At 43.3% G+C, this 14607-nt stretch overlaps 1 protein-coding gene across 1 annotated transcript in view; it reads right to left on the bottom strand.

Moving 5' to 3' along the window:
• igsf3 (immunoglobulin superfamily, member 3) overlaps positions 1-11618 on the bottom strand; it is a 97555-nt gene extending 85937 nt beyond the window's left edge. The window contains exon 1 of the mRNA XM_061053034.1: positions 10654-11618. Within this exon, the coding sequence (XP_060909017.1) occupies positions 10654-10693 (40 nt within the window). The 5' untranslated portion in view covers positions 10694-11618. The remainder of the gene's footprint in view (positions 1-10653) is intronic.
• Positions 11619-14607: the final 2989 nt, after the last annotated feature.

The following is a 14607-nucleotide window of genomic DNA, read 5'->3' as shown; positions in this document are numbered from 1 at the left end:
GATAAATACCCGTCTGAAATTTGTAACAAAACAAACAACTTGAGACAATCGATTCCAATTTCGGCGAGTTATGAATATTTTAATTTTGGATAGACCTCCTGCCATCATGTTCTTACATCGATTAGGAGCCGCTGACCCTTTACAACCCGTACTGCTCCTGTGAACAGAAGCGACCGATGCATCATCCACATGTATATATATCTATGAATCATACCAAGGTTAGCTCAGTAGCTATTCATTGTTATGATTCAACAATGTTAAGATATTGGTTAATTTCACTTTAAAGTCTTAATATGTGATTTTTCACACTTAAATGTATAAATCAAGTATCTCCTCTGAAAATAACTCTGTGAGTCATGACTGTCTACAATGGGTGTAACACCCGAGTCCCACTGTCTGTGATGTTTTCAGAGTTTTCAGAGTCCTATCTTCACTTTGTTTACATCGTCGGGACGGCCGGCTGACTCCTCCCCTCGTGTATAAAAGTTGTTTAATTGAGGGACTAGAGAAAAGAAGAATAACATACTGTACTCACTGCTTAACTGTGTTTCTAGATCACGCTCATTTCAGGTAAATTTACATGCAGTGTGAAGATACGAGCATAATAAAGATCGCTAGCATTAGCATGCTAACACAACAATGCAGCGTGAGTTGTTTTGGTTTCATGCTGGTGCTCAAGGGCGACATCTGCTGGATCAAAAAAATCACATATAAAGCCTTTAAGCTTGTGTTGATTCTGTCAGGTTTCAATAAGTCAAGTCTGTGTTGAATCATCAGTACCTATTTGTGTGATTTAAAGTCTCCAGCTTCAAACAGGAACTCCTGCTTTGTGTAACACTTAGGTCATGCTATCCTCAATGCTAACAAGGCCTTATTTATTAGCCCCCCCTGGGCTACAACAGTCATGACCCCACCTGCACTGTTGTTCTTCACAGCTGGTGAGACCAGGATGGAAGCAATTGGCTTAAAGGCTAATTCCAACATCTGTGTAAATGTATTACAATATGCTTCAGATGTCCGTGCCCACTATACTGTAAATCACAATACAGCGGAAAAGGGATTTTTCTCTGTGGGCTGATTCACATTTTCAGTTCATATCAGTTTCTGGCAGCGTTTCTCGATAGTGTCAACAACGTGGTGCGGATCATAATCTATCCTTTGTTGAACAGCTGCCTCTTCATCCTCCCTCCTACACCCTCAGCTGCTTCGTCTTCCTGTTTGACCCCAATGGGAGAACAGCTTCGGATTGTTTTACTGTTTCATCCTGAGTGTTCATTTGGAAAAAAAAAAAAAATTAGCAAACAAGATATCCCTCTGAACCTCATCAAATAACATTTCATCAATTCATTTTTAAAATTTCACATCAGTGATGTCAGACCAAACTTCTCGTCGAGCTCCTGTTTATTGACTGCTATATGCAGCTTTATTGAACTGTCACTCAACATGAAGGTGTAAACACGATTACTCTCAAACTTAATAAGAGAATGATTGCACGACTGCCACTAAGCTTTGCAGCAGTGCAGCACAGTCAATAGGGAGGGTGTGTGTGCAGAGCTGTAATTCAGTTAGCACAGCACATATGGCACAGCTAGCTACAGTTGTATCTTCATGTCTAAATCTAATTAAAGGCTAAAAATTGTTTTTCACATTTGGGGACAGTTACTTACCAACTCTATTACGTTTGAATAATCCGACATCAGAAAGACAGTGAGAAACTGCAGATGGGTTTAGCCTCTGTCTAAAGGCCACAGTAACAAATTCAGATCACTTATTCAACTGCACAACGCCTACAGACATAAGAACGAGCAATGCCAGGCTCAACCAACACACAACACACACACACACACACACACACATAAACACACAAATCAGAAGCTTAAGAATATAGGCTGCTACATTATACAATAATAAACCATCCTATATATGGAGACAGTCATTTCCCTCGACCCTGCAGTTATGCCAGTTATCAATCAAAGATGCACAAAGAAAATCAAGCACACCATACAGGATGTAATCTAAGCCTCCATTATTTTCCTCATAACCAGTTGTTAAATTCAACCGTTGATTAATGAATACATCGTTTTCATTTAAATGTGTTTATGCTTCTATAAATCTGTGTCAGTAATACTGATAGTGAATCGTAGCTGTGAGTGTCACCTTTCCGTAGAGCCCAGAATGATGCATGTACGTCAAAGCGTTCAGGAGTAGCAGGTATCCCAGCTATGTCATCTTGGTTACCAAGGGTCCTTTTGGAGTCTCCAAATGGCACAGTTTTTGTGCTTTTGTTATCAAATTTGGACTTGAACTCGGTAAGGCTTTATGACACAGCTAAGGCTAATAGCTCCCAGCTGTAGTCATCTGCTGGTTTTTGTTTAGAGAAACTATTCAGGCGGAATTAAAAATTGTTTATTTTTTGTAGTTCCAGCTTGCATTATTCAATACCAGTAGTAACAACTGTGATTATGGCTGTTTGGGAAGAAACTTCAGAGTGTTACCTTTCAACTGTGACCTTGTTTGGGCTTTAACTCTAAATGGTTCAAAAACAGCAGACAATTTACTTTGGGTATGTCTGGATAGGTGTTTTGGGCTTATTTTACAGGATCTCTAAGAGGTGCATGCTTCTCACTAACATTTCAATTTGGTGTGGAGGCATGACGTAAAAGACAAAAAGACAGTAGTAGAAAAGTTTCAATAACACAGTTGTTGCATCGATGTAGCCGGGTCATTAAGAGCTAGGTAAACACTTGCATTGTGACAGATTGTTACGGTTTATGATAAAATAGTATATAGATATGGACGGACTGTCTTGTTTGCCGCATGGACGTGTTTTGGTGTCAATCATCATTTTAAAGACAATAAAAATAAAAACACAATCTCCTGTTTGTTTCTGCTTTAACAGAGTGGGAGACAAAGGGGTCAATAAACAGTACAGAGGCAAGTGGCTTAACTGGTTCATTCATATTAGCCCATGCAGACACACACACACACACACACACACACACACACACTTCCAGTACATCAAGGGGCCTCAATCTACTCCCATCACAGAATCCATTAACTCCATAAGGACACCTGCTACCCCACTAACCTCATCTCCCCTTCCCCCATCATAGACAACCCTCCACAAACACACACACACACACCTCCCCCCATCCTGTCTGCATGACAAAGCACTGTGGTTTCACATCTACTCCAAACACTACTTTCACACGGATTCCCACATTATGGGAAAAAAACCAAAACCAAAACCTTCACTCATCAAATCCTGTCATGATGAAACGTTAGAACAGAGTCGACTGAATGTTTGAGTTGATTCTCGTCAAAGAATTTGAAGCTATAAAAACTCTCAGCTATCTTCGGTCATTATCCATCTTGTGCTTGTGCACAATTAAGCCTGACAGCTGTATCTACTTTATGTACAGTGGTTAGTTTTTTGTGTGACTGGCAGCTTTGCTATCAGTTCTCACGTTTGCAGAATTAAGCTGCAGATTGGAAAAGAAACTCATTAACTATTAATTAGCCTCCTTCAAACAGACTTTTTTCTGCCATTGTCAGTCATTTTGCCTCTCAGGCAATAAAAGACATGCGCTGGTAAATTCATGCATTTATTCATAGGCAATAACACACAAACACACACACGCATGCATCTCTTTGGTTTTAGGTGTAGAGCGGGAAAACGGTGCATTAAGGGAACATAATGGCAGAGTGAGTGAAGTGCTCTTTAGCGTTGCGTAAGAGGCTTTTTTTAAAGCATGCATGTGCTGCACACACACCCTTTTGCTGAAGCGTGTGCCACTGAATATGGATTGGCGGTGTGCAGGTGGGGAGCTCGGTCGCCATAGTTACCACGCCCGGTGTGTGTATCCCACCAGCGTGGGATCTGCTCGGGTGGAGAATCGAGCAGGGAGCGGGGAGAGTGAGGCTGCACCGATGGAGAGCAGCTCGGAGCACTGTGGGTGCTCGTCTGTGGAGGAGGAGAGTGGTATTCTCTCACTGTCCAGTCACCACCACTACCAACACTGAACAACAGCGGGGGGGAGGAGGGGGGGAGGAGCAGACCAAATCCCAGGGGGGAGGGAACTGGGTGAGGTAGGTGCTCACAAACAGTGCATGTTTGATCTGACATACAGAAGATGTGGTTTGGGTCCCACTTGAGGGCAGTTACTCTTTAGTAATCTTTAAAGAGAAGGTGGGTTGATATAAGATGCTAGTGTTCTTTAGCAAAGAGTCAGGGAGGGGAGTCGGGGAGGGGAGTCGAGGGGAGGAGGAGTGAGGAACGGCAAGAAGTATGCAAATCAGCCCAAAGAAGACTTTTAATGCTTTACAAACTGAACAGCCACAGGGAGGTTGTTGTGTTGTTATCACAAAACATGAGATAAAAATCTGAGGCGTGACGAGCATGTGCAGGCTCAGCACGCGGTGCTGGGATCTGGGGGGGGGGGGGGGGGTAAAGTCCTGCCGGTCAAACAGAGGTGCTGCTGCTGCTGCTGCAGAGACACAAAGCAGACTGTGTATCTGCTCCAGTTCAGACTCCAGCTACTTTCCTGATTCACTGTGGCAGGCAGGCAGGAAGTCTCCCTCAAGAAGAAGTTTGCTTCACTTCACACAGACAGTCACTCATCTCCCGCCCAGTGTGAACCGGGGAGAGAGAGAGAGACTGCAGCTCGGATCTGGGTCAGAGGGGAGGATCGTCGTGACAAAAAAAAAAACTTTATGAGAAGAAGAAGAAGACAAGCTTTTATTATCAACCGCCAACTTTTTATTTTTTAATTTACTTCTTTGCCTGGCAATAAATGTCAGTCGGCTCAATCTCTAATTTCTCCTTTATCTCGTCCCAAGGCTCTGTGGGAGAAGTTGTTTTTATTGCTTTCACCTTTGAAGGGACAGCAAAAGAAAGAAATCTGATAAAAGAGGACAGTGCGGGCAGCCTGTTGTAAACCTGCAGTGGTAGGTGGGTGTGAGCTTCTGTAGCTGAATGCTTTATTATAGGACAGTCACTCCCTGGGGGAAGTAGACGCTGGTAACAAGAGCTTGACCCGCCTATAGGTGCAGATTATACAACAAGCAGGGAAAACATGCCCATGCCTGCAAAATCACACTCTCCTCATCCAGTCTTATTGGTCCACAACTAATAAGGCCGTTTCAGTCCTGACCCCAAGACGACCTGAATTTTCATCCCCAAACTCAAATTAATGAATATTTACTGGAGACAGACGCTCATCTGATGGACAACAGCCAAGCTAAACAGTCTTTCTTCTTCTCCTCCTCTGATGTTTTTTTTTTTTGTCCTTTGAGTCAACAGTGTAATGATATGAAAAAAACAAAAGCACAAAAGGCGCCTTGTCATGGGTGTACACACAGAGGCGTGGGTCTGGTGCTTATGATGCAAACAAAGCGTGCATGCAAGCCCAGAAAATAACAAGGGGTGCAAACAGCGGTACGATCAGACAGCTGCACGAGGCTATATTTCCCATAACAGGGAGAAGAAGTGGGTCCTCTGCTGCTGGTGGAAGGAAAGAATAATGAGTAAGACAACTCAGGATGGATCACATGGACACACACCAAACTCTTATATTCATAGCTGTGCATCAGCTATACAAACAGCGAGACGCTGAGTTATTGCATTTGGTGTCACTGTCTAGACAGCACTCTCTCTCTACTGTCAGCTGAGGCTCACAGACACATGGTAAGCATTCCCAGTGAGGTAACAGCTGACCCAAGAAGCACAGCAAAAAAGGACGCATGGCTTGACCACACACAAGCTAAAAATCCCTGCGATTCTGGGGTGGGCGGGGCGGGGGGGGGCACAGTCAGCTGTCATTCTTATTGGGGACAGAGGAGAGGCCGGGATGGGCATTGAGGTGTGGCGCTGAAAACTTTGAATGGTGAGAAAGTTTGACATGCCTGTGTGAGCTGACCTCGAGAAAAACCCCACAACCAAAGAGTTTAAAGTCGTTCATTGATTCTTGTATGAGCTTGCATCATTAAATCCAAAATACTGGATAGTTTTCAGTTAAATTCTACAATTCACTGATCAGACGCTTTTATCCAAAGCGACGTACATCAGAGAGTAAGAACAACACAAGCAAGGATCTAGAAAAAAGGGAACAATGTGAGTAAGAGCAAACGATCAGCTTTGAGTCTGATTGGACACACAGGTGCTGACAGGAAGTGACCAGAGGCAAAGCACAACATTGAGGGCAGTTCTTGAGAGCTCTAATCAGTATAGAAACCATCTTATAAGTCGTCGTTATCAAACAAAAACCATCGTCATTACCATCATCATCATCAATAATATGGAGACCATCATCATTAAGTTAGTAGGTATTCATGAAAGAGCTGGGTCTTTAGCTTTTTCTTAAAGGTGCAGAGGGACTCTGCAGATCACATGGAGTTTGGAAGTTCATTCCACCACCGGGGGGCGACAGAGGAGAAGAGTCTAGTCAGCGTCTTAGGACCCTGTTGTGAAGGTTGGATCAGACGCCTTTCATTGGCAGAGCGTAGTGGGGGGGGGGGGGGGGAGGAGACGTTTTTGTCGCTGTTTTGAGATTTAAATTTGATGCGAGCAGTAACTGGGAGCCAGTGGAGGGAGATGAACAGCTGAGTGACATGTAAACGTCAGCAGTATTCTCAATCAGGTATTTCATTTCTTCCAATGTTAATGATGAACTTGTTTCACCCAGACATTTTGAATGAGTTTGTGTCAGAAATGGAAAATGAGATTGTTCAAGTGTTGGAGCACTTTCGAGCACTTGCGATAAGTGTCACAACACCACTTGACAAATCAATCTGTACTAGAGTGGCCGTAAGTACTGACCTTCTTCTGACACACAGAAGTTTTGAAAAAAAAAAGTCAGGTATAAAACGCAGATGAGCTCTTCAGTACCTTGATGCTGTGTGATTGTGTCAGGACGGCGAGCTTTACCTTCTGTAACCTTGTGAGCAAAAACTTTTATGACGCTGCAACAACTACTCAAAAATGTTCTCTTTTCCATTAATAGCATCGTTACGAGCCAGAATGTCAGATTATTGTTTTAGAAATACCATCAATCACAAAGCTTCATGCAAATGGGTGAAGTATCCCTTTAAGTTACATATCATTAGAAACCTGGTAGTGTTTTTGAATGGTCGTGCATCCCGCCCTCATTTTCCCCTGAGATGTGAAATCTTTATATTTCTGAGTCTGAAAAGGAACTTCCAGTGACGCAAAATGACGATTTTTGCGACGAATCAGTTGAGGAAACGGTCTCATGAAGTAAACATGTCTGTAAATGTTTTTATTTCTATATTTCTCCTGCTGTACTGTATATTTTGGAGAAACTGTAATGATGGAATTTCCCTCTGGGATTAATAAAGTATTTCTGATTCTGAACTAGAGGACCTTAGTGGGAGTGGCCTGCGGTGCTGTGCATTCTGGGATTTGGTGTCTTTCATCAACATGAGCCAAAAAGACACTTTCTGCCTTTTCTCGGCCAAGAAGGAACCAACTTCAAAATGTATTTCATATTTCTACATATATGACCCAATGTCAACACAGATTCATGTTTCAACGGGGGAAGTATCCCTTTAATGTAGAGTAACAATAAAACAACACACACACACACAAAAGATTTCTGTGTAATGTAGACACACTGGTTACACTTCTGTTTAATAAAAGGCCACGCCCACTGCCACACCCACTGCTAGCCAAACTTTATAAAATATTTATCAGGTTTTTTTTCTCCACCATCTGACAAAGGATTGTGCTAATTCATCCATAACATATTCAGAGTGTGAACGGGGTGAAAACAGCACCGGTACCCCCCTGAGCTGACAGATGTAAATTTAAAAACATCACATCATGACGAAGGCGTGAATAAACTGCTAGACATATATAAGCTTAAAGATCTCTCCTGTGGAGCTGCTCTGAGACCAGCTGATAAAAACAGACCCGGTGTTAGCTCGCCTGAACCTGCACGCGTCTGCAGGCTGCTGGAAACCACTCAGGCATTTCACATATTACATTTCTATTTAGTTATATAAACGGGGGACGTCTTGGGTACTTTAAATTTTTAGGCTCCCTGTTTCAAAACACACTCTTACAAAGACAGACACACACAGACACACACACACACACACAACCCCGAAGAAGAAAAAAAATCACTGTGTGTGGCACTGCGCGAAAAAGGCATGACATCTTTCCCACTCTCTGTGGGGGAGAGGAAGACATCCTGACTCTAAAGCTAATAAACACTCGTTCCTTCAGGCAACTCCTTTTTATATGTTTTTTATCTTATACCCCCTGTGCCACAAAAACGCACACACACTCACACACACACTCACACACACACACTCACACACACACCTGGTTGCAAACTCAGCATCATAAATAACCCCGAAAAATAAGATTTGCCTGCTGAAGAATTGTGTAAGTGGCACCTCTGGGTTTAACAATGACTGATGCAGTCTCTCCACACAACACATGCAGGTGTCATCCACCTTTATTTTATCCTCTTTTGTTTTTTGTTTTTTTATAAGTGCAAACACACACTGAGTCAGACAGCTGATCATACAGGAGCACAGATGCTACGTACATGCACACAGGGAGAGGGATGAGCTAATGATACGGCAAAATATAGACACACACACACACACTCTCTGTTGTGATGTGATATTAATACACTTACACAAATATTGCATGGCTGGGATGTAGGTTTATTCTGACTCATGGCATTTTAAATATGTAGCTGCTCTGCTATGCAAAAATCGACAGAAGACAGACGAGCCTTCTGTCGATATGGAGTGAAGGCTTGCAGATGACACATGAGTTCATGTTTGTGTAGATTAAAGGATGGGAAATCCTGCATGTCGCACCCAGATTCAATCAAATTGGCCATTTTTTTTTTAAACTGACAACGACAGTATATGTCTCTCTTTTTTTTTAATATGCTGATGCACAATTGAGGATTTATTTTCAGTATCGTCGAATTGTACGCTTCATTATTGTTTGATCTATTTATAAAAAAGTCCTCAAACTCCAAATGTGACAACTCCAAAAGTCTTCTTTTTTTTTTTTAATCTCAACCACAAAGAGGAACAGTTTACTGTCACACACACATAAATAAATCATCTCATTTGAAAAGCTAGAGCAAGAGATGTTGACCAAAATGATTTCAATTCCGAGAGTTGGATGATGTCTTTGCAACACGTCGCAGAGTTCTCAGTGTATCATCACCGATAAGGCAGGAAACAAGAGTCCTCCTTAGATTTGCGCCAATTATTAGCACACACACACACACACCACACACAATCTCTTAAAACAACATCTCCTCTTTCTCAACACCTGAAATGTTCCTCAGCACCTCAAACTGCTCCCTGCTGAAACATGTGATTCATCATCATTACATAATATGAACACCCTCCCTCACTGCTTCCCACACTGATCATATTAAGATTGTTCACTCTTCCTCTACTGTAGGAAACAAAATCATTCTTTTTCATCCTTCACAGACGCCCCCCCTCCATCCCCATCCCAGTGAAAGTGACTTATGGTAAGGTAGCAGACTGGTAATCCTCTAGTGCCAAGTGGGGGCCTCCAATGGGCCCCTCCCTCCTCTGTCCCCTCAGGCCTCCCGGTCCAGGAACAGAAAAGCCATCTGGTGTTTGTTTGGGACAGTTCACAGTCAGGATGCAGAGTGTGTGTGTGTGTGTGTGTGTGTGTGTGTGTGTGTGTGTGTGTGTGTGTGTGTATATGTGTGTGTCAGCAGTCCTCGCCCACATGAGTGTTTGAATGTATCACAGAGTGTCATCAGGTGAGCACGCTTGAACTGGCATTTGTCTGTGAAATCTAATAAACTGCAGGTAGGTGACAAATGTGTGAGAGGGCCTGACACACACACACACACACACACACAGGAGGGGTGACTTACTGTACAACAAAGCGGTAGCCTACTTGGTGTCTCACACACACTGATGACTTCATACCCTGGGGGTGTTGTGATGATCCAGGTGTGTGTGTATGATGTGTGTGTGTTTGGTTTTAATTAAGACAATAGCAGCTCGATCAGCACTTGAACATCAGAGGGTTAATCTGTGACTTAAGTCTAAATATCACATTAACCTAGTTCAGCTCTTTCTCACACACACACACACACACACACACACACACACACACACACACACACACACACACACACACACACACACACACACACACACACACACACACACACACACACACACACACACACACACACACACACACACACACACACACACACACACACACACACACACACACACACACACACACACACACACACACACACACACACACACACACACACACACACACACACACACACACACACACACACACACACACACACACACACACACACACACACACACACACACACACACACACACACACACACACACACACACACACACACACACACGTTCTCATGCATCTGTCATTATTGCAGTGATTATCAATGTAGCCTACTTCGTGATGACTACTTGTTCTCCAAACTAACCAGTATTAAATGTGTCATACAGGTGTGCCGTGACTAACACACACACACACGCGCGCGCGCGCAGGGAGCAGGGAGGAAGGTGAAGTATTTCGAGCCTCAGATGAAGCCTGTGAGAGATTTTTTTTAGATGACTTACCGAGCAGCGCGCAGGCGAGAAGGAGCGCACCGGTTGCCATTGTGTGAGTGTCGCTCTGCAGATTCACTTCCAATATTCCCCTCAGATGAGGAGGCGATGTTCGGGTCGTGGTCGGGGAACAGACAATGTGTTAAAAGCGACTGGTCCTGTATAGATAGAAAGGTGGTGTATGAATCCCAGGCGGTAAACGCAGGGAGTCTTTAAGAGTCAAATCCACAGCCGGTGAGTCCCGCGGCTTCCTAGTGTCCGACTCCCCCTCCCCGGTGTTTCTCTTCCACCCTCACCTATCTGCTTTTATCGCTGCCGACGTGTGCGTATGTATTGCCAGGCGCCTGGGCGACCCAACCCACTCCCCCGTTTACTACGCATCCAAGACTGCGGAGGCGATTCACACCAACACAGCCCCGCTCTGTGGAAGAGGAAGAAAAAAAAGCGAAGTCCAGCGTGACCTGCGCGTAATTTGGAAATCTAGGTGCAAGGGGGGATCTGGAAATGTTCAGTCAAGAGTGAAAGTCCTTGATGTTTGCTAATATTTCCCTCCTCTTCACTGATGGGAGAGCAAATCACAGTCCAAGCAGGCTCTGGCTTACTCCACGGAAAATCCCGGAGACTATAATCAATCTCCCACTATCGCTCCGCAGAAAGCCCGATGGGCGGGCGCTCTGGATGAGGCAGACGGGGGCTTTGTGCTCTGACACAATGCATCAGCTTAATCAATGAATACTTTCACTCCAAACAATCCGGGGGGGTTTCAACTGAACACCTGATTCACGCACTAAACTGCTTCCCGACCAGCCGGATTGACGCATGAGTTCAAACACTGTCTGCGTAATTACAATCTGTCAGTCTGAAAGATATTTGTGATCTTTTTCCCCGTAGAGAAAACAGTCCTCCGCGTTTCTCTCCTTCCAAGGTTGTGTCCCTGCTTCCTGCTTTGGGAGCCACTTTGTTTGCCTGCCTGCCTGCCAGCCACTTTCAAAACTTAACAGCGTGCAGTCTGTGCCCCCACCCCCCTCTCTCTGTAGCCACGCCCCGTCCGGGTGGGACGCCGATCGTCCACTGTGAGGCCACCACATTTGCATTTCTGAATTTAAAATTCAAGGCCATAGATGGTTTGAATAGGTTAAGTGAAGTGTGTGTGTGTGTGTGGGGGGGGGGGGATAATTAAGCCTCCAAAGCTACCACTTTTCTCAGCTTTTCTTATTTTTGTAGGCACTTTTGGAGGCTGACACGGATTGCATTATTCTGCATGTTAAGTAATGATAGGGGTTCTTCAGAGGCTTTAAGAAGTCAATCCTGTTTTATACCAGACTATTCATTTGTGGAGTTAACTTGTGTAGTGTAGATCAAAAAACTTCTAATGCATAACTTACCCGGCAGTCTACATTACACACACTCACACACTGTCACAACTCCTAATCAGTCTAACCATGAGCCCCGCTGCTTCAAAACTGCAGGTAATATCAGAACAAACACCTTTTTCTTCCCCGTCTGTCATAGGCTGCGTATCCCCATTGCTCTTTGATTTTAATCCAAAATAGCTAAACAGAGTGTCACTTTGACATACGTATGCTCAGATGTATTTATTTGTGATATTAGAAGAGTCTCAAAATAGACAGGGTGAATGGGAGTTTTTGTGGAAACAGAAAAATAGTACAATGAGGTAATTCAGCGTTTGGTGTGTGAAGCTGCGAGCGTCGCTTTCTGGAAAGGACAGAAGTATAGAATCCAAAAAGGCTCTTACTTAGTGAAACCCCAATAAAGATCCCTCCTGTGTATCAGGCCTAACATAAATAAATGAGCAGGACTCTGCACACACAGAAAAAAGTAATTGCAAGGGACCCATCTGGTATTCTCTTTGTCGATTGGGAATTGCGATTCTCGAACAGTGCCTGAATGCAACATGAATGCCTTTGTTTTTTTGGAAGAAGTTGAAGTGATTTTCTCCCCTTTGCTGTGCTCATGGGTTTCAGCTCAGATAAAACTTCCTGAACACAACCAGTGAATTTGGGTCCGGGGCCCCAAGGCACGAAGAGAGATGTTTACAGAATACAGCGTGTTATAAACCTCACATCTTAATAACAGTTAACCAAAACCGTTAAATAAATAAAAAAAGAAGGCAATGTTTGTCCCTCTTTCCCGTCTAAAACTGTGTCATTAGCAGACAGTGTGCATGTTTCTACAGAGAAAACAAAGGCTTCAGCTGCCAGCAGAAAGTAAGCCTGAGCGGGATTAGACAACTGTCTGAAGCATGAGGGCTAAAGGTTCGGCCAACATTGCTGAGTTATTACCCGAGCTGCCTAGGTAGGCCATGTGCATTACACCTGGTCTACATATTTCTGCAACCTAAATTTAGTTCAGTTCTCCAAAGACTCCTTATGGGCCTGGAGGAGCGGTGGCACAGTTTGGACGGGCATGCAGCAGAAAGGCAGCCGAGCATCATGTTAGCAGCACCGAGGATAACATGACCTTTGACCCCTCACGCCAGCTCTGGCAACTATCCACAAGTATGTTTGCTCTGAAAAAATAAAGAGGAATGTTTGCAAGTATAGTGGGTGCCGGGGATCACAGTAGGTCTCCATGGCAACAGAGGAGTTTGCATTGTGTACACTCCACAACAGGGTCCATCTCCTGCAGAAAGTCTTGAGAGCTACATCTTTTTTTTCTTCTTTTTTTTTCATACAGCGATCTTTTGTGATTGTTGATAGTTTAGAAATAAATATCTAATAAATAATCTTAATATTTTTTATTCTCTGACAGACATTGGTGCCGGAAAGGTTACATATAGTTGGGAGCAGATAGGATGTAGAAGAAGAAGAAAGATGAAATGTTCACTTATTACATACACATATTTTCACAGTACATCTCAAACGTATATGAATGATTTATTGGATTTCTCTGTGCATTTTTCTACAGTCACACATGCATATGTCAGTGTTACACAGAGGAGTGTGTAAAGGCAGAGCCCCACATGCACAAACACACACACACACACACACACACACACACACACACACACACACACACACACACACACACACACACACACACACACACACACACACTTTTAACTTCAGATGCAAACATTAAAAGCAAAACGCAGATGCTCGAGTCACTTTAAATTGCAGATGTAAATGTCTCATTGAGGCAATAAAATTACATGTGAAAACATATGCACCACCCCACAAAAGCATGGATTCACATGAGAGTGTTTCTCATGAATCCCAGCTGTAAACTGGGTTGCACAGAGGATGCAATGTTACATAATTGATCTCTGAAACAAATGAGGGAAAAATGATAAATAAGTTAACAAAAGCTCTTTGTTCTGATGGAGTCAAAAACAATCAAAAAAAAAAAGTTTGAAGCTACCTCTGGCCATATTTATTTTGAGAGGCTTTTTTCTAAGAGCAAGGCAGAGCGGAATGGGGGGGAAAATAATCCAGATGGATGGAAGACAAAGAGAGAACAGAGAAAGTGTATTTCACTGTCAAACAAAAGTTATGTCTCAATATGTGCTCCGCCTGAATTAATCATGAGTACAAGTGGGGTTGTGAGGTAAAAAAGGATCGGGCAGTGAGAGCAACTGTTGTGCAATATCCATCCACAAAAATGGAAACAATCACATTCAGAATTTAGATCTCCTGTAAACAGAGGGCTATTTCTCATATTCACATGACAACCTTTCGGTCGCTCAGGGTGAAACGGTAAAATCCCGTTTTAATGTTCTTGTGTTTGGTCATGTAGGCGTATCAAATCTGACAAATTGATCAAATTAACAATAGTTCCTGATTGATGAGCAACTAATAAGATAAGTGAAACTTGAACCATATCTCATGGTAAACAACGTTTTCGGTAACTTATTAATTAGGGGGTCAGCCCTAGGTTCCAACATTTCTAGGACATTTTCAAAATGAGGTCTTGTGTTCCTACATTTCCCTTCAATTTAAGCCCTAA

The sequence above is a fragment of the Labrus mixtus genome, chromosome 13 (genome assembly GCF_963584025.1).
Source record: "Labrus mixtus chromosome 13, fLabMix1.1, whole genome shotgun sequence".
NCBI lineage: Eukaryota > Metazoa > Chordata > Actinopteri > Labriformes > Labridae > Labrus > Labrus mixtus.
Note: the sequence above shows the minus strand (reverse complement) of the source record. Positions and strands in the feature narration are given on the sequence as shown.